This window comes from Pan troglodytes, chromosome 5, assembly GCF_028858775.2.
Source record: "Pan troglodytes isolate AG18354 chromosome 5, NHGRI_mPanTro3-v2.0_pri, whole genome shotgun sequence".
Taxonomy (NCBI): Eukaryota; Metazoa; Chordata; class Mammalia; order Primates; family Hominidae; genus Pan; species Pan troglodytes.
The window spans coordinates 99,510,349-99,530,172 of record NC_072403.2 but is presented as its reverse complement, the minus strand read 5'-3'; the positions used below and the strand labels follow the sequence as shown (position 1 = coordinate 99,530,172).

Here is a 19,824-nt window from a genome sequence, read left to right as displayed (position 1 = left end):
TTTGTTCCTTAATAACATTTATATGTAAGAAATAGTTTTTAAATGATAAGAAAATCTGATTCCAGCCATCACTTGTAAGAGTTAGTGTAAGTCATTGATAAGAATTTCCCACCTACTAAATCATGCAAAGTTCCCCAGGCTCTTATGTGTCTCCTAGGACAGTCCTAGAGGACTCTTCTTGTCTTCAGTGCACACTGGTCTCTTACATGTTTAGTATCCCAGCCTATGTGATGCTTGGAGGCATGCAGCTCTTCTTGTGTGACAAACATTAGCTGGTGGTCCTTGCCCTGTCCACAGGTCTAGAGACAAGATCGCTATGTAGACACACCGTGAACCATTTCCCACTGTGGGCCTGCACCACCCCAGGGGCTTCCTAGCTTCTGCTCCTCCTGGAAGTCTTCCCCATCTCCTCCCCATTCCAGGTAATTCTCCTTTCCTCTATCCTGGCAGTTTCTCCACTTGGCCATTGCTCCCTGCTGTCCCTTCCCAACACTGCTTGCTTTTCTACTCTCTCTCTGCTTATTTGGGACAGCACTACAGTGTGTCATTGTCCTCTTAGTCTTCCTCTTAGAATGAGTTTTGAAATACCTAGCAAGAACAAAGTACACATTAATAGCTGAGTAAATATCTGACACCATTGAAATGTGCAAAAAATACTTTTATCAGTATGAGAAATGTTAACATTTATTAGGTGCTTGTGTGTGGTGCTCTACAAGGAGTTAATAATTATCATCCCTGCATAAAGATGTAAGATATAATGAATGTGGTTATGTATATACATAGAGTAAAAGTAGGAGATTCTAAATATGAAAAGATTAATGGAAGGTGAAATACAGTTTATATCCTACTACTAATGTATTAAGGAGGAGAAATTTGATAACTCATGAAATAGCTCAAGTTAGTTATTTTTTTACCTACCACATTTTGGCTTTATTATTAACTGTTTGCAGTATTGATACATTCAATTTTAATTATATAAACACATTTGAATGTCTTTAATTTTTCATTTCATGTTCGGAATCAACTAGCAGCTAAGAAATTTCTGATCAGTGAAACAGCATTAAACATAATGAAGTTGTTCAAATTATAATCATGAATATTTTTACATGTTCTTTTCTAAACTAGGTAAAAATTCAGTGCATTTTAAGATGACATAAATATATGAAAAAAGGGTCTGTGGTTTCTAAGTTTTGCTAACCATCCTTAGCAGTTATTCTCAGTATTTCTAAGATAAGCATGGCTAGAAGTGGGGTTAGAGCCCCACATCAAGGAGTTAAACTGTGCCCATGTGGCTAATGGTATTCTAGGATCAAATTTAAAGGGATAAGAAAGGCTTATCATACTCCTTTTAATTTTCATGCTTAGTTCTTTATATTTGGGCAGATCAGCCCAAGAGCTTACTGTAATTATCTGAGTTAAATTCAAAATAAAATGTTACGCTATTTGGCAGGCCCAACATCTAGAAATAGTGAAAAGGGAATGTTAATTTTTTTTAAGGAAGTCTAAGACATTTAGTTTATTCCCTAAAGGAAACACAACTGGTTTTTGTGTTTTCTTCTAAGAGAAAAATAGTGTTTCCATCCTCAAAAACTTTACTAAGCCATGCTGCCTTATTATGAAGCCCAAATTTAAAATTGCCTTTTTATCTCTTTGTGTCTAAATTTAGCCTTAAAAGGAAGATATCTTCAAAATGTGTACTTTCCAAGGGTTAATTAAAAAGGTTCATGGTAACTGTTTAGTTTTATATTGTGCATTTATAGGTATATTGGGAAGTGCTTATTAAAGCTCTTCTCTTTGATAGTGTCAGTTGATTTTCACTAATGTTTGTTTTATAAGTACATATTGCAGAAATACTAAGAATATTCACATGTTTTAAGGGCTTTTTGTTTTAATTATTTCTATTTTTTAAGAAAGAGAAGGTTCTGGTGAAGTTTTTTCTAAAATAGTCATATCATAATGCATAATAGATTTTTAAATGTTTGGTTATTTGAGTTTAAAGTCCTAGATTTAAAAACAAAGAAACTTCACCCTGAAGAAAGGCTTTATGAAAAAAAAAAGAAACTAAACTCTTTTGTGAAAATAAAGACATTTTGCATGTGTTTGCTTATAACTTGTGTGCACATGTATGTATGTGTGTGAGATAGAATCAGAAACCACTTGTGAATATATATTTATGTTTTTAACATCTGTATACTGGACCGTTAAGCAGTTGTCAATGGCTGTGTCATTCAAAAGTCAAGAAGTCCGCAGTTTACTATCTTATGGGGACCCTTTTTGTTTTCCCATACTTTACCAAAGTCTTCTTTGTTTTCTAACTGACATTGTATGTATTGTTCTGGACTTACTAATAGGACTACATAAACATCACCTTTTTATGATGTGTCAGGTATCCTAAGACCACCCCTCCCCCCGATTCTGTGATTCACGCAGAGGACTCACAGAACTCAGCATAGTCTTACTTGTGGCTATGATTTATTACAGTGAAGGGATACAAAGCAAAATCAGCAGAGGGAAAAGGCACATATGGGGTAAAGTCCAGAGGAAACCAGGCTTTCCAGACTCCCAAATTTTCCCAGTGGAGTCACACAAGGTGCACATACTTCCAGCAGCAAATTATGAGAATACATGTGAAATGTCCACTGGCAAAAGTTCATTAGATACCCTGTGTCCAAGGTTTTTGTTGAGAGTTGGTCATGTAGGTACCCTCTGCTTAGAATGTCCTAAATCCCAAACTCCCAGAAGGAAAGCAGAAGTTCAGCCTAAGCTGTACTGTTTGCATCCACAGTGTAGGCACAGTGACCACTTTTATCAGTTAAGTTGGTGGAGACATTCCCAAAAATCTAAGTTAATAGATGCCAGCCAGTGGCCAACCTTGCAAGCAGGATGTTTTAAATATAACAGTATCAGACCTGCTAGTTAACTCTTTTCTAGGGGGAAAAAAAAAGGTAATTTTAACTTTATTTAGCAGTATTTATTTATTTAAGTCTGTCATTCCAGTAATTAACATAGATCATCTATGAAAGGTGAAACGTTTTTACCTTGAGAGATGTTTAATGCCCTGTCCCATTTGTTGGTAGTATCTAGTGGGTATAAGCCAATGTGTCCTCCAGCAATAAAATCATTTTTTCCTATCCAAATACTGCTGTCCGGATGTTTTGATAATAACATTGTAAGGGTTTAGAAGCCTTATTTTTTCATAGTTTATTCACCAATTTTTATTGCTTTCATGAGACTTTAATAGCTTTCTGGAAATAATATAGTAAAGTTATCATTGATGTTTCAACCTGCAGGTGAGTTACAATTTGTAAATATTTGTCCATATGTATAACTTCAGTACTACTTGAACTATAATATTAATATTTTAATGTCATTTATTAACATTATATTTTGGAGACTGAAAAATGATTGAAACTACATTGGGAACACAGATTCCTAGAGCTGGAAGAGTAAGCCTGAGCCCTTAATAAACCATCAACTCCACCCTAGTTCTTGGCTGAGTATGGAACTAAACCAGCTAAGACAGGTGATGCAAAATAAAACTCCAGAAGAGGTGCTCAACACAGTTTTTAGGATCTTAAGTTTAGAGTATAATTATACTAACTATCCAAAAGCAGTCCTTTTTACCAAGATCACCTATTGTATTGGTCTTTACACAGTAAGCTATTTAGAGAACAGTTTAAAAATCTTTGATTAAAACAAATGCTAAATCATCCGTTAGCTGTTTCTTTGCCAGATCGAGCCATCCTACTTTATTCAACCTTTTTCAGCGAAGTTACAGGATAATAATATGGCATTTTGAAAAATAACAGAAGAAATGCCAGTTTAGTCTTAAATAGGTATTCTTACCCTGGGGATCTGTGGATTTAGTTGGAAAGAAAAAATTATACTTTGTTTTCCCTAACCTCTCTCGGAAATTGAGTATTTTCCTCCATTACTATATCACAAATTAATTTTTGGCTATTTGGTTATTTCAGAGTAATTCTTTTCTTCGTAACCCTGTGTATTTTATTTTATGAATTTAGAAACATTTTGAGAAGGGGTCTATATGCTTCACCAGGGGCCCATGGCAAAAAAGAAAAGTTATACTCTGTAATGTACCCAACTTGGAAAATTTTAAATGAGAATTCTCAGAATGTGCTTTTTTTGCTTTCTTTCCGTGTTAGAGATAACAATGACCTGTTATGTACTTCATTTAATGTACTATTGTACTTTTAGGTTTATGTACAAGTTAATAAAGAAGCAGCAGATGATAAAAGTGTAGCAAAAGCAGCACAGGAGTTCTTCCAACGATTGGAACTGGGCGATGTGCAAGCACTTTCACTGTGGCAAAAATTTCGGGACTTGAGCATTGAAGAGTACATTCGGGTTTACAAGGTATTGGTTGACCCTCCCTTCTGCTTTCCCATGATGCGGTGCAGCTCTCGGCTGTTACCTGCATAGTAAAGTTGCGTGTTAAGCTTGTGTTTTAAAAATAGATTTGTAGGTGAATTTAAAATTAAGACTCAAATTTTGGTTTTTGGGCTGAAAGAACTGCAAAATAATCCTGAAGCAGTGTCAGGTGATATTCTCATACTTCATTTTTATCTGACTTTTCTGTTCTAGCATTCCTTCACTTTTTCATATTTATTTTTTGTTCTTTCACTTCCTTAGGCCGGTATGTGACGGTTAATAAACTGATTCATTTAATAAACATTTGGTGGGTAGGGGATAATACACAACAGCGAATAGAAGAGGAAAACCCTTGCTCTCGCAGACCTTATATTCTAGCCTAGAGACAGAGCACAAACTAAACAAATTAAAGATAAAGCAAGAAACAACTATGTTTTTATTAGGTGGTTCTAGATGCTAGCTGGGGAGATCAGGTATAGAGTCTTCAGGTGGAACGACAGTTTTGTAAAGAAGCCCGTGTGACTGGAATAAGTAAGCAAGATGAACGACAGGAGAAGGTTGAAGAGCTAGTAGCATATGGGGCATGATTCTAGGATTTCTCTAGGGCTGTCCAGTGCTTTTTGTGGTGATGGGAATCTTCTGTATCTGTGGCCGTCTCCTTAAGTAGCCACCAACCACATGTGGCTTGAAGGGTGAATAGTGTGACAGAAGAGCTAAATTCTCAATTTTGCTTAATTCCAGTTTAACAGTATAGATTGTCACTTGGGCCTAGTGATTATTGTATTGCACAGCACAGTACCATTGTGAGGACTTGACTGGTATAGTGGAAACTATTAGGAGGTTTGAGAAGAGGAGTGATTTTTTTTTTTTTTTTAAACAAAAATAATGAGGTCCTCGCCATCTTGCCCAGGCTGGGCTTGAACTCCTGGGCGCAAGTGATCCTCCTGCCTCAGCCTCCCAAAGAGCTGGGATTATGGGCATGAGCCACCACACTCAGCCCTTGATTTAATTTTTATTGTGTTCATGTGTGTGACAGGTGGTAGAGCATCCTTAATTTTGCCTTAGGGTAAGAATAGGAGATTCAATTAACATTTCTTTGTCTTTTTGTTTCTGAACTCTTTTAGCGTCTGGGAGTATATTTTGATGAATATTCAGGAGAATCATTTTATCGTGAAAAATCTCAAGAGGTCTTAAAGTTGCTGGAGAGTAAAGGACTCCTACTGAAAACAATGTATGATCAGGTTACTATTCTTTAGTAAAATTATTTGTTCTTTGAAATTGTTATTGACGTATCCTTTGAGTAAGGACAACAGAATGCAATGTGCAGCTTTCTTGGGATTTTTTATAGTGCTTTTTCCTGTTCAGAGTACTTTCCCACATTCTGTATTTTGCTGCCATAGCAAAAGCTGTTCAGGTTTGGAGAAAGGATGTTACTTGTTTTTTATAAGGCTGGGAACTGAAGCACAGAAAATATAAGTGACCTAAGGTCATATAACCTGATAATGATATAACTGAAAAAAGGAAATATATCTTATTATCTTCTGATTCAGTTTTACCTTTTAAAAGAAATCCCTGCCTTTTCAAAAAATATTTAAGGCAGTGTGTGAAGATAAGTATACTATAACAGGCTTATAAATGAGGAAAATGATGAAAACAGGAAGTAGGGGCAGGAAAAGTAATATGAAGTCAGAGATGGTGTTAGCGTATCCCTCCTAGAATTCTGTTTTCTTGCTTATGTCAGAGTTTTTTCTTTAAAAAAAAAAGTTGTAATTGATGAATAACATATTGTATATATTTATGGTGTACAACATGATTTGATATATGCACACTGTGAAATGTTGAAATCAAGTTAATTAACATATCCATCACCTTACATACTTACCTATGATGAGAACATTTAAAATCTACCCTGTTAGCAGTTTTCAAGTGTACTATGCATTATTGTTAATTATACTCACAATGCTGTACAATAGATCTCCAGAACTTACTCCTCCTGTTTACCTAAAACTTTGTAGCCTTTAACCAACATCTCCCCATTCCCTGCCCTTGGTAACCTCCATTCTACTTCTCTGCTTCTATGATTATAATTTTTTAGATTCCACATGTGAGACTATACAGTATTTGTTTTCTGTGCATCGTTTATTTCACTGAGCATAATGTCCTTTCAGTTTATCCATGTTGTCACAAGTGACAGGATTTCCTTTTATTTTAAGGCTGAATATTACCTGTTGTATATTTTAAAGTCTACTCATCTGTTAAGGTTGATTCACATCTTGGCTATTGTGAATAATGTTACAATAACCATGGTAGGGCAGATTTCACTTGGACATACTGATTTCATTTTCTGTGGTTGTATACCCAGATGTGAGTTTGCTGGATCATATATATGGATGTTCTGTTTTCTGTTTTTTGAGGAACCTCCACATTGTTTTCCATAATGGCTATACCAACATTCCCACCAACAGTGTACAAGGGTTCCCTTTTATCCACATCATTGCCAACATTTATCTTTTTTTTTTTTTTTTTTTTTGTTATAAAAGCCATCTTAACAAGTGTGAAGAAATATCTTATTGTGGATTTTGGTTTTAATTTTGTATTTCCCTGATGATTAGTGATGTTCAGCACCTTTTCATATACTTGTTAGCCTTTTGTATGCCTTCCTTGGAGAAATGTCTATACGGGTCTTTGGCCCACCTTTTTTTTTTTTTTTTTATGTTCCCAGGCAAATGTACAGGATGTGCAGATTTGTTACGTAGGTTAATGTGTGCCATGGTGATTTGCTGCACCTGGCAACCCATCACCTGAGTGTTAAGCCCAGCATCCATTACCTATTTTTCCTGATGCTCTCCCGCCTCCCCATCCCCCGACAGGCCCCAGTCTGTGTTCTTTCCTTCCTTGTGTCTCTGTTCACATTGTTCAACTCCCACTTATAAGTGAGAATATGTGGTATTTGGTTTTCTGTTCCTGCATTAGTTTACTGAGAATAATGGCTTCTTTGGCCCACTTTTTAGTTGGGTTTTTTTTTGGTAGTGGTGGTGTTGGTTTGGTTTAGTTTTTTTGTTGTTGTTTTTCCATTGAGTTGAGTTCCTTATATATTTTCACATTAACCCCTTACCAGATACATGTTTTCCACGTATTTTCTTTAATCCTCTAGGTTGTCTCTTCACTTTGTTGATTGTTTTCTTTGCTGTGCAGAAGCTTTTTTAGTTTTATGCAGTCCCATCTGTGTATTTTTTGCTTTTGTTGCCTATGCTTTGAGGACTAGCTCCAAGAAATCTTTGCCAAGGCTTCAGTGTTTTCCTCTAATAGTTTTACAGCTCAGGTCTTAGATTTGTCTTTAATCCACTTTGAATTGACTTTTGTACATGGTGAGAGATAGGGATCTAGTTTTATTCTTCTGCATATGGATATGCAGTTTTCTCAGTGTCATTTATTGAAGAGACTGTCCTTTCCTTTTTATTTTTTTGAGACGGGGTCTCACTGTATCACCAGGCTGGAGTGCAGTGGCATGATTTTGGCTCAGTGCAACCACTGCCTCCCAGGTTCAAGCGAATCTCCTGCCTCAGCCTCCCAAGTAGCTGGGATTACAAGCGCGTGCCACCATACCCAGCTAATTTTTGTATTTTCAGTAGAGACGGGGTTTTACCGTGTTGGCCAGGATGATCTCAATCTCCTGACCTCCTGATCTACCTGCTTTGGCCTCCCAAAGTGCTAGGATTACAGGCGTGAGCCACTGTGCCTGGCCGAGACTGTCCCTTTCTTATTGTGTTATTTTGGCACCTTTGTCAAAAATCAGTTGACCTGGCTGGGCATGGTGGCTCACGCCTGTAATCCCAGCACTTTGGGAGGCTGAGGTGGGCGGATCACCTGAGGTTGGGAGTTCAAGACCAGCCTGACCAACATGGAGAAACCCCATCTCTACTAAAAATACAAAAATTAGCTGGGTGTGGTGGGGCATGCCTGTAATCCCAGCTACTTGGGAGGCTCAGGCAGGAGAATCACTTGAACCCGGGAGGCAGAGGTTGCGGTGAGCCAAGATTGAGCCATTGCACTCCAACCTGGGCAATAAGAGTGAAATTCAATCTCAAAAAAAAAAAAAATTCAGTTGACCATAAATGTGTGAATTTGTATCTAGGCTCTCTATTCTATTCCATTGGTCTCTATGTTTTTGTCTAGTATAATGCTGTTTTGATTACTATAGTTTGTAATAGATGTTGAGATTAAGTAGTGCGATGCCTCTAGCTTTGTTTTTTTTTTTAAGACAGGGTCTGGCTTTGTCATCCAGGCTGTAGTGCATTGGTGCTTTCTTGGCTCACTACAACCTCCACCTCCAGGTTCAACCTATTCTCCTGCCTTAGCCTCCCAAGTAGCTGGGATTACAGGCATGTGCCACCACACCCAGCTAATTTTTGTATTTCTTAGTAGAGATGGAGTTTCACCATGTTGCCCAGGCTGGTCTTGAACTCTTGGCTTCAAGTGATCCACTTGCCTTGGCCCCCCAAAGTGCTGGGATTATAGACGTGAGCCACCACAGCTGGCCCAGCTTTATTCTTTTTGCTCAATATTGCTTTGGGTATTTGGAGGTTTTTTGTGGTTCCATATGAATTTTATGATTGATTTTTCTATTTCTGTGAAAAATGTCATTGGAATTTTGGTAGAGATTGCATTGAATCTGTAGATTGCTTTTGGTGGTGTGGACATTTTTTAAATATTGATTTTTCCAATCCATTAATACAGGATATCTTTCCATTTATCTGTGTTTTGATTTCTTTCATCAGTGTTATATAGTTTTCAGTGTACAGATATTTTACCTCCTTGGTTAAATTTATTCCTATTTTAATTTTGTTGATGTTATTATAAATGGGATTTTTTTAAAATTTCTTTTTCAGATAGTTTGTTGTTGTGTATAGAAATGCTACTGATATTTGGCTGGGCGTGGTGGCTCACGCCTGTAATCCCAGCACTTTGGGAGGCCGGGGGCGCGGATCACATGAGGTCAGGAGTTCGAGACCAGCCTGGCCAACATAGTGAAAACCTGTCTCTACTAAAAACACAAAAATTAACTGGACGTGGTGGCGCGCGCCTAATTCCAGCTACTTGAGAGGCTGAAGCAGGAGAATTGCTTGAACCCAGGAGGCAGAGGTTGCAATGAGCTGAGATCGTGCCACTGCACCACTCCAGCCTGGGCAACAAAGTGAGACTCCGTCTCAAAAAAAAAAAAAGAAAAAAAGGCTACTGATTTTCATATGTTGATTTTCTATACTGCAACTTTATGAAATTCATTTATTCTAACAGTTTTTGGCGGATTCTTCAGGGTTTTCCATTTATAAGATCATATTCAGAGTTTTCTATTTGTAAGATCATATTGAAAAAAAAAGATTATGTTGCCTGCAGAGACAATTTAACTTCTTTTCCAATTTGGATGCCTTTTATTTTTGTTTCTTGCCTAATTGTTTTCTAATTTAGCTTTTAGCTTCCTGTCAGCTAAACAGAGAAATAGCAGTGAAAGAAGCCCAGACCTCTATAATGTAGAGGCAAACCAATTGCTTAAGAGACATGTCACTTTTCATAGTACCAAAGCAAACTTTCTCCTGTCATATTTATAAGGAAGATGTGAAACATAGTTAATAGCATCCTCGGTAATGTCCTTAAGGAAAATTTTTAGATTGTCATATACAGATTCCAAATTTTGGTCATACAGGAAAGACAAAAATCTGTAGTTTTAATACTTGGGTACTTTGTGGCATGTTAAAAATTATCCCAATATTGAATGTTATAATACCATGAATTAGTTTTAATACTTGGGTACTTTGTGGCATGTTAAAAATTATCCCAATATTGAATGTTATAATACCATGAATTAGAAGGAGAATGTGTGACATTTCATAGTTACAATGCAGCTGCATCTCATTTTTCAACTGGGTATATTAAAGAATTTATCTCTGAGTACCTTATCCGGAGCTACAGATTTAAAAGCTAAGATAACCAAATATTAATTACATCATACCCATTCATAAGAGATTCTTGGTCATATTCTTGTTTTTTTCCATTGTTGATTAAAGCTTGAATTGGCACTGCTCATTGCAACGTGGGTAATAAAAATAGCTTCTGGTTTGCTAATGTTTTAGATATTAAAATTTTAAAGGTCTGAATTTATTATGTTGCTTCAGAGTTACCTTTTCGCATTTCTAGAAAAGGAACGGCTGTAGTAGATCTCTCTGGGAATGGCGACCCCTCCTCAATTTGTACTGTAATGCGAAGTGATGGGACTTCTCTCTATGCAACCAGGTTTGTAGCCTCTGTGAGGGTCAACATTTGGTTCTAAATCTGTTGCTTTCAGATGAAACACTGTGTACAATTAATTATGCATTATCGGACTCCACAGCTGATGACATTATTCTATAAACTGTAAAACTGAAGTACTTCATAATCAACTAAAAGTATTTTACAATGGCACATTGGCAGGAAATGTATACTAAAAGATGACCATATTAGCTCAGGGGTTTCCTTATGCTGTAAAGAACATCTTACATGCACATAAATACCAGAACTCATTGGGATTTGGTAAAGCAGGCTGAGGGAGAAAGCAGCCATGTCACATTTTTTTTTCCCATCCATCTCTGTGACTGACCTTTGTGGAAGGGCCAATCTCTGTTCATCAATAAGAAGTGGGTTTATCAGCACCCTTATTTCTGGGACAAAGCTAATAGGAAAGAGAAGCACTGCTGGCAAAAGTGTCTCCCAGGCCAGAATTTTATATTAGGTCACAAATCACTTTTGTAACACAAAGTCATGATACTTTGTTGTTTTATATTAACTACCATAATTTGTTCCAAACAACTTTAAGCAACCAATTAAGTCTTTTAACTTCCCCTTAGGAAATTCATCTCTTACCTTCTATTACTTTTCGACATTTCCCTTTACCATTTCTATGCAATTGGGATTAGGAAGTGAGAAGAGCTTATATATCTAAGAGGTACATTATTTTTCTAGATAAGCAAATATATATATTAGAAAAGTTTTTTGTATCAACTAATTATTGCTAGATAGATTAAATAAATAAACTATTGCACAGTGGTTATAAGAAGTATCCATTGAGAACAGAGGCTCTGTAACTATCCGGGTCTGGTTAGTGTCTTTTTTGGGTTATCATTAGGTGTCAGTTTTTCAACACCTATATTTTTCTTTGGAAAAAGAAACATCCCGTCAGAAAAGGGGCCCTATGACATGAAATCTCTATAACTATCCTAATTTGGTGTTTTTTCAGACTGTCATTAGATGTAGACTTTTCTGTGTATTTACCTTAACACCTGTACTTTCTCTTTTTTCTTTGAAAATAATTGTCTTTTTGCCACTTATTGAAATGTTTGATTTTTTCACTTTGCTTTAATGTCAGTTGCTTCTGCCTTCTAATGCGTTTCTTATAGAATACCTTTGTGTGGGGGATGTAAATGAAAGTTGTTATAGCAGACAGAACTGCAGGAGAATACTGAAAAGAACAGAGTGTGAGGCTGGAGACCTGGGACTGTCGTTTAACTCTCTGGGCCATGATTCTCTACTTTGTGAAATGAGAGATCTGGACTAAATGACCTAGCATGTCTTCTGGCTTTGAAATTCAGTTTCTACAAACTCAACCTAGAAATTTTTCTTATTCTTTTTTGTTTTTTCATTGAATCAAAAAGTTTCCCTTTGTTTTGTCCTTATCTTAAACCAAAAAAAAAAACAGGTGTCTATTTGTGAGATCATTTTTGTGATAATCTGCTATACAACTGTTTCTCAACATTTTAAAAATTATAATTCCCCCAAGCAACCTTTTCAGCCATATTTTTCCTAATTGCCAATCCTCATGAAATTTTATCCCACAGATATTCTGTATCTCTGTATATATTGTATACATATCTGTGGTTTATGCATGAAGAATAAGAGTTTTTGTTGGCCAGCTGTAGTGGCTCACGCCTGTAATCTTAGAACTTTGGGAAGCCAAAGCAGGAGGATCACTTGAGGCCAGAAGTTTGAAAGCAGCCGGGACAATATAATGAGACCCATCTCTACAAAAAATATGTAGTGGCTCTTGCCTGTATTCTCAGGACTTTGGGAGGACGAGGAGGGTAGATCACCTGAGGCCAGGAGTTTGAAACCAGCCTGGCCAACATGATGATACCCCATTTCTACTAAAAACACAAAAATTAGCCAGTTTTTGCCTCCATTGAGAATGCATGCTCTGCGCAATGTCAGGATCATGAGATAGGTACTAATGACATTTTGATGATCCCTAACATTTTGAAAGATCGAGAAATTTTTTCAGTCTTTCCAGTATCATATATAATCAAAAATAGCTCTAATTTTAAATTTTAATATTTCATAATCCTTGACTTGAAATTTCGGTTTATGAAATTTTATGGTTTTTCATTATTTCATATGCAAACTAGATATTTGTATCTAATCAGAGATAAAAGAGATAGAAATTCTGTCAAAGGACTTTATGGTCTTTTTTTTTTTTTTTTTTTAATTGAGATGGTGTCTTGCTCTGTTGCTCAGTCTGGAGTGCAGTGGTGCGATCTCGGCTCACTGTAAACTCCGCCTCCTAGGTTCAAGCGATTCTCCTGCCTCAGCCTCCTGAATAGCTGGGATTACAGGCGTGCGCCACCACGCCCAGCTAATTTTTGTATTTTTAGTAGAGACGGGGTTTCACCATGTTGGTCAGGCTGGTCTCAAACTCCTGACCTCGTGAACCGCCCGCCTCAGCCTCCCAAAGTGCTTGGGATTACAGGCGTGAGCCGCCACACCTGGCCGACTTTATGGTCTTTTAAATGCGTTAGAAGGTATTCCCCCTGACTGACCCAAGACTTTGAAAGTCCTTAGTAATACTAATAGGAGAGTATCTAGACAATACCTGTTTACTACATCATCTATATTTTAAATATGTTCATTAAGAGAATATATTGCAGAGAAGTAACAGGTGATTCTTTTTAGTAGAGACTTAATCATAAAATATTTATCTACAAGACACTTCACCCAGAGCTATTTTAGTTGTTATTACTACTTGTTGTAGAACTTTTATGTATTAATTTTATTTATTTATATTTATTTTAGGTTTTGCTTTTCCCAGTGTTTTTATTGTTGTTTTTCCCAAACCTATTTTTATCATTTTATATCAAAACGTGATATTTGGATTATCTAAGTGTGGGTGGAATTCCTCAGGCTGTGGTATAATTTAAATTCTTAATTAGAAAATGCTCATTGCTATTAAATAGGTAAGACCAATTATTACCCGGATCTGCTTAGTAACTCTTGGTTTATGGCCACTTTGTTTCAGAGATCTTGCAGCTGCTATAGATCGAATGGACAAGTATAATTTTGATACAATGATATATGTGGTAAGTAATCAGAACAAAAAGTTATGATCTCTTAACTCATGAAAACTACAGAGGTAGAAATTGGATGCCATGTTGAAAAACTATGGAAAACTACAAAGAGAAGTCAACATTAAGTATGTTTAAAGTGGGCAACTTCTATTTAAAAGTGTAAACACTAAAAAATGAAAAAGTTTACATTGCTTCATAGTAAGAAAAAATTACCTGAATCAGTAAGATGGTTATGTGAAATTAATATATACAGGTTACTATAATACCAAGTTTTTTTGTTTTTTATTTTTCAATTCTGATTTGGGCTCAACAGTTGTTTTTAAATAACTTTATTTTGAAGTAATTTAATACTCACAAGAAGTTTCAAAATAGTACAGTGTTTCCCCCCAAAGATAGTACGTAACCATAGTACTTTTATCAATAGCAGGAAATTAACATTGATAGAGACCTTACTGAAATTTCGCCAGCTTTTACATGTACTCTCCTGTAGATGTTTGTGTGGCTATGGTTTTATGAGACTTTATCACATGTATAGATTCATGTAACCATCACCACATTCAGAATATAGAACTGTTCCATCACAAAACAAACTCCCTCGTGGTCAGCCACTTAATAATCACACCTTCACCCAATCCTAACCCCTGGCAGCCAGTGCTCTGTTCTTCAGCACAATTTTGTCACTCTAAGAATGTTGTATAAATGGAATTATACCATATGTAACCTTTGAGATTGGCTTTTTTCACTCAGTATAATGAATGCCCTGGAGAACTATCCAGGCTGTCCTGTGTGTCAGTAGTTGGTTCCTTTTATTGCTGAGTGGTATTCTAGTATCTTTTCCCCTTTCCTTACTTATCATGTGAAACCTTCCTTTCCACTTAGAAGAAAGTTACCATCAAATATTTATTTAGAGTTTAGCTTTGGTCTCAGAGACCAGGGTCATAATAGCCGAGAGGGCAGAAACTTAAATAGAATACTCAGAAGATTGAAGTTCACATTTCCTACTGACTCGGTGGAGTTGTATGGCTCTTATTTCCCTCCCTTGTAGAGCAGTCCACTTAGACACTCTTCTTGTGGCATCCTCTTTGTGTTTAGTTAAAACATATCGATTGACGATGACTTTAGTCTGTCAGACCTCAAATATCTTAATTTGATTCAAGTCCAACCTATTTTTATACATTAATTTGTCAGTATTCTTTTATTTTATATATATTTTCTTCCCAAGACAGATAAAGGACAAGAAAAGCATTTTCAGCAAGTATTCCAAATGCTGAAGATCATGGGATATGACTGGGCAGAAAGGTAATGTCTGCATGGTTCTTAATTGTCTGTGCAGGGTCAGCTGAGCCTGAAAATGTACCTAGTGGTTAAAGTTTTTCACTCAGATTTCAATTCTTTGTTTCAAGATACTGGTATGGAAAGGTAGATTTGATTTTTGTATTATGTCTTGGTTATAATTTCCACCTTATAAACATTAAATAACTATTTTTATTAGTTATCTGCTCTCAGTGGCTTAGTTTTCAAAATTCTTAATCCACATCTCCTTTTTCTCCTAAAGGCAACTAGTAGTTTAATCACATGCTGGTGATTATAAAGTGAAGCTGTGCTTAACGTCCTTTGTAGCATACAAATCACATCAATTTCATTTTATTAATTTTTAAAAACTCTGCTCTGATGGTTAAAGTTCAAACCACTCTCTGAAAGGTATTATATGCTTTCAGCAGCAGCTCTTGTTTAGCTTTCAGTTAACTAGATGCCCACTCTTTTAGGTGCCAGCACGTGCCCTTTGGAGTAGTACAGGGAATGAAGACTCGAAGAGGAGATGTCACTTTCCTGGAAGATGTTTTAAATGAGATTCAATTAAGGATGCTACAGAACATGGCTTCAATTAAGAGTGAATTCAGTTTTTTCTTATTAAAGTCATAACTTACATGCCACTTTTATGTTATTCTGGACTTTGGGCAGTGTGATTTATTATGTCTGTCCCTCCACTGAAGTGTCACTAACTTTGTCAAAAATACCTTTCACTAATTAGAGGTGCCAGAATTTTTATACTCGCTACTCAGGAATTGGTCACTTCAATAATCTGAATTACTATAACCTTGGTCCTCTTTTCATGAACAGCTTGAGCATTGACATTCTGTTGTCTAGGTGATTACGTGAAGTTTCTATGTTATAATTTGGATACAAGTCACCAGTCCTTATGACTTTAATTAACCTTCACCCTTGGAAAACTAAGTATCAGATATATATATATATATATACACACACACACACACACACATATACATATATATTTTTATATATATACACACATATGTATATATATATAATCAGAAATCCAAATTTATTTTTCCTACAAGTATCTTTTGAATAAATAAATTTGGATTTCTTTCCCTTTAATGTAGGCAGGGGAAATGTCATTATCAAAGGTAAAATAGCCTAAATTAGGCAAGTAATTACTCATTCTGAATCTGTTCTTGATTGTCAGCATACATTTTTGGCAGATGTTACCTTCACTTGGATCCATGATTGGCACAGTGTCATGTAGACTAAAGATAGCTGCCTTTGTCTGTTTCAGCAACTAAAGAACTCAAGAACCCACAAGAGACTGCAGAGAGGGTCGGGCTCGCAGCACTCATTATTCAGGTCTGTTAAGACTCCTATCTGTGAGGCCCTTTTGTTTGGTACTAGAGCAAATCCCAGCAGTGAAGATTTCCTCTGTCGTTTTAGGACTTCAAAGGTTTACTCTTATCTGACTACAAGTTCAGCTGGGATCGTGTTTTCCAGAGTCGCGGGGACACAGGAGTCTTCCTACAGTACACACACGCCCGCCTCCACAGGTGAGAAGAGGCTGCAGGGAAACCTTGTGCTGCACTGTGCTTACTTAGGCTAGGTCCTGTGATTCTGAGACCAGAGGCCCTGTTTTCTGGGCTTTTCCAATATCTTCTATTCACATCTGACTAGAGTAGACCTTCTTTTAGGGAAAAAAAAAATTTATTGAGCACCTATGTTAGAAATACATTTATGTGTATTATCTTAGTCCTCAGAATAACCCTGTCGAAAAATATACTGTTACCTCCACTGTGTATGGATATTAAGGAGACCAAAATTGTGTATTACAAGGTCATGTTCATCACTTGCAGCTCTGTGCCCTTGTATGACTTTTTAATCTTTTGATGTTTTTAACTTTAAACTTTTGATAAGTTTGGAAGAGACTTTTGGATGTGGGTACCTGAATGACTTCAACACTGCTTGTTTACAAGAGCCACAGTCTGTTTCAATTCTTCAGCATCTTCTCAGGTATGATGTTTTCCAGGGATCATCAAGTGTGCTTCTGCTTATCAAAAGGGCTATTAGCATTTTTGCTGCCCAGTAGAGTCAACAGTCCAGTAGCTGCCTTCTGCCTCTAGACTTTTCCCAAAGGTATGCCTTAAAAAGTGATTATTTGCATTTTGAGGACAGAGGGCATAGAATCAGCCAATGCCCAAGGAGGACAGTCTTTGGGTCTTCAGAATATTATCACTGATGAATAGCGCACATGTCTAGCTGCCTCTAGCTCACATAAAGCCTTATAAAAGCATAACCTTTTTTAGTTTGAGTTTGAGAAAGAGCATCTTCTTGCTCTCTGTGGTAAGTGAAGGAAAATACCTGCCTTTGTGCAGCTTCCCAGAGACCGTAAGTCCTTCATTTGCCTCTTGGTTTCGGTTCACAGTCTCAAATACATATATGTATGTGATGTTCCCATGCTAGGCAAGACACCCACACATTTTAGCTCTGACGGGCATTGTTGATGAAGCCAAACATGCCAGAGATTAGTCTCTAGAAGGGATGTGGATGGTTATGAACAAGGTGGTTTTCTTTGATTGCCATATAGTAGTCAGTGGTTCTTTCCTGGAATCAGAAAAATTTACTCACATGTACAATAGGGAATGTAAGGAAAAATAAGCCAACTGGGTTTTCTTAGCATTGAGGGTAGACTTTGCTAATTTATATTTTATATTCTTAAACATGGCTGGAGGCTTTTTACATTCACCAGCCATGATTTAAGTTTTTGCTGTGGACTAGGTCTAGGAAATACCAAGATGATTTAGAAAGTCCCTGCCATCAAAGAATTTGGAAGAAAGAAAAATGTTCCTTTGCCTTCAAATGTACACACAGTTTTTTCATATCCTTCTACTCTTCTTTTTTTTTGAGACGGAGTCTCGCTCTGTTGCCCAGGCTAGAGTACAGTGGCTGGATCTTGGCTCACTGAAACCTTCACCTCCCGGGGTCAAGTGATTCTTCTGCCTTAGCCTCCCAGGTAGCTGGGACTATGGGTGCGTGCCACCACACCTGGCTAATTTTTGTATTTTTAGTAGAGAATGGGGTTTCATCATATTGGCCAGGCTGCTCTCAAACTCCTGACCTCATGATCCACCCACCTCAGTCTCCCAAAGTGCTGGGATTACAGACGTGAGACACTGCGCCTGGCCATACCTTCTACTCTTAATCGTGTCGAGTCAACCTTATATTCACAATCTTTTAATGTCTATTGTCTTAGTGTAACGTGTACAGTCTTTTCCTGTTCACTGTTCCTGTCATCTTTTAGGTTCGACGAGGTGCTTTATAAATCATCTCAGGACTTTCAACCCAGGCATATCGTCAGTTACCTTCTAACTTTAAGGTACTTTATAATCTTCCTGTTTTCAGGTGTTAATGGCATTTGAGACCTTTCTTTCATCTAAAGGTTTCCTATAAACAAATTCCTTGGCCTAAAATTTGATGTGCTTTTAGTTACAGGAATTATTGCTTCATCTATACAAATTAGCAGTTAATGTTCCTTCATTCATTCAGTGATACAAGGTACTGTCACTGTAGACTGGAGAATGGGAACTGACAACTACAGTTACAGCACAGTGCATGTGTTATGTTAGAGTGAACGTAAGAGATGGTGTTAGGGCAACCAGCCCAGCCTTGAGCGATCAGAGAGGGCTTCTCAGAGGAAAGGAGATATTAATCAGAAGGAATGTGGCTGGGAAGAAGAAGAAAGCCCAGAGTTGAGCAAGAACGTAATAATACATTTTAAAGGATCCATAAGCATTGTCCTGGGAGGGCTGATGAATGAAGCGTGTATAAACCTGTTTGCCATGTACTGAGGCATTTAAACTTATTTTCGGGGTGGTGGGGTCCATACAGGGATTTTAAGCAGAGGCACAGAAAAATAAGCTAGAAAACTTAATTTTTCTAATCTTTAATGACAATTTCATGGTGTCTATTTTAGCAAATTGAAATCAAAATTGAGTCCACCCTTGTATAGTAGCAGCTGTATCTTCTGTAAAGCTATTTAATAAAGGAAATGTTGCTTTTACTCAACAAGTATTGAAATCAGACACTTAACAGGACTGTTTTCTTGATTATACTTTTTACCTTGTCTTCTCTAGGTTTATGTAAGGATTTTTTTCTTCCTTTAAATGACACTTAAGACATACAGAGGTGAAGAAGCTACAAAGTCTTTTTTTTTCTTTTTCTTTTTTTTGAGATGGCGTCTCGCTCTGTTGTCCAGGCTGGAGCGTGATCTCGGCTCACTGCAACCTCCACCTGCTGGATTCAAGCGATTCTCCTGCCTCAGCCTCCCTAGTAGCTGGGATTACAGGCACGTGCCATCATGCCCAGCTAATATACCAAGTCTTATGAAATGTCATTTTATCATTAAAACTGATGTCTTAAGTATCATTTCTCCGGCACATTGTTATACTTGCTGCCATACCTAAATTTAAAAAGATACTTTAAAGAGTGGCCAGTGTGTGTGGAGAGTGGATAGATAATTAGTTTCTACCCACCTCACTGTACAGAGGGAAAGGCCATGCTGTGTTATACATTGGATTGTAGACTGCCTAAATGAGGAAAAATGATTAGAAAAGGATTCTTTATATTTGAAAATTAACATTGAAATCATAATCTTTTTTTTTTTGAGACAGAGTCTCGCACTCTTGCCCAGGCTGGAGTGCAGTGGCGTGATCTCGGCTCACTGTAAGCTCTGCCTCCTGGGTTCACGCCATTCTCCTGCCTCAGTCTCCCGAGTAGCTGGGAC

The 19,824-nt window shown here is 37.0% G+C and overlaps 1 protein-coding gene across 11 annotated transcripts in view; it reads left to right on the top strand.

Moving 5' to 3' along the window:
- The window catches only part of RARS2 (arginyl-tRNA synthetase 2, mitochondrial), a 76,210-nt gene that overhangs the window by 54,925 nt on the left and 1,461 nt on the right, over nucleotides 1-19,824 (top strand). For 6 of the 11 annotated variants that reach the window (XM_024356957.3, XM_063811939.1, XM_063811940.1 and 3 more), the window contains 10 exon segments: nucleotides 4,216-4,374; nucleotides 5,514-5,620; nucleotides 10,582-10,677; nucleotides 13,706-13,766; nucleotides 14,977-15,053; nucleotides 15,521-15,645; nucleotides 16,333-16,400; nucleotides 16,485-16,594; nucleotides 16,959-17,054; nucleotides 18,343-18,417. In XM_024356957.3, coding sequence (XP_024212725.1) covers nucleotides 4,216-4,374; nucleotides 5,514-5,620; nucleotides 10,582-10,677; nucleotides 13,706-13,766; nucleotides 14,977-15,053; nucleotides 15,521-15,645; nucleotides 16,333-16,400; nucleotides 16,485-16,594; nucleotides 16,959-17,054; nucleotides 18,343-18,417 — 974 coding nt within the window. 11 annotated transcript variants of the gene reach the window in all.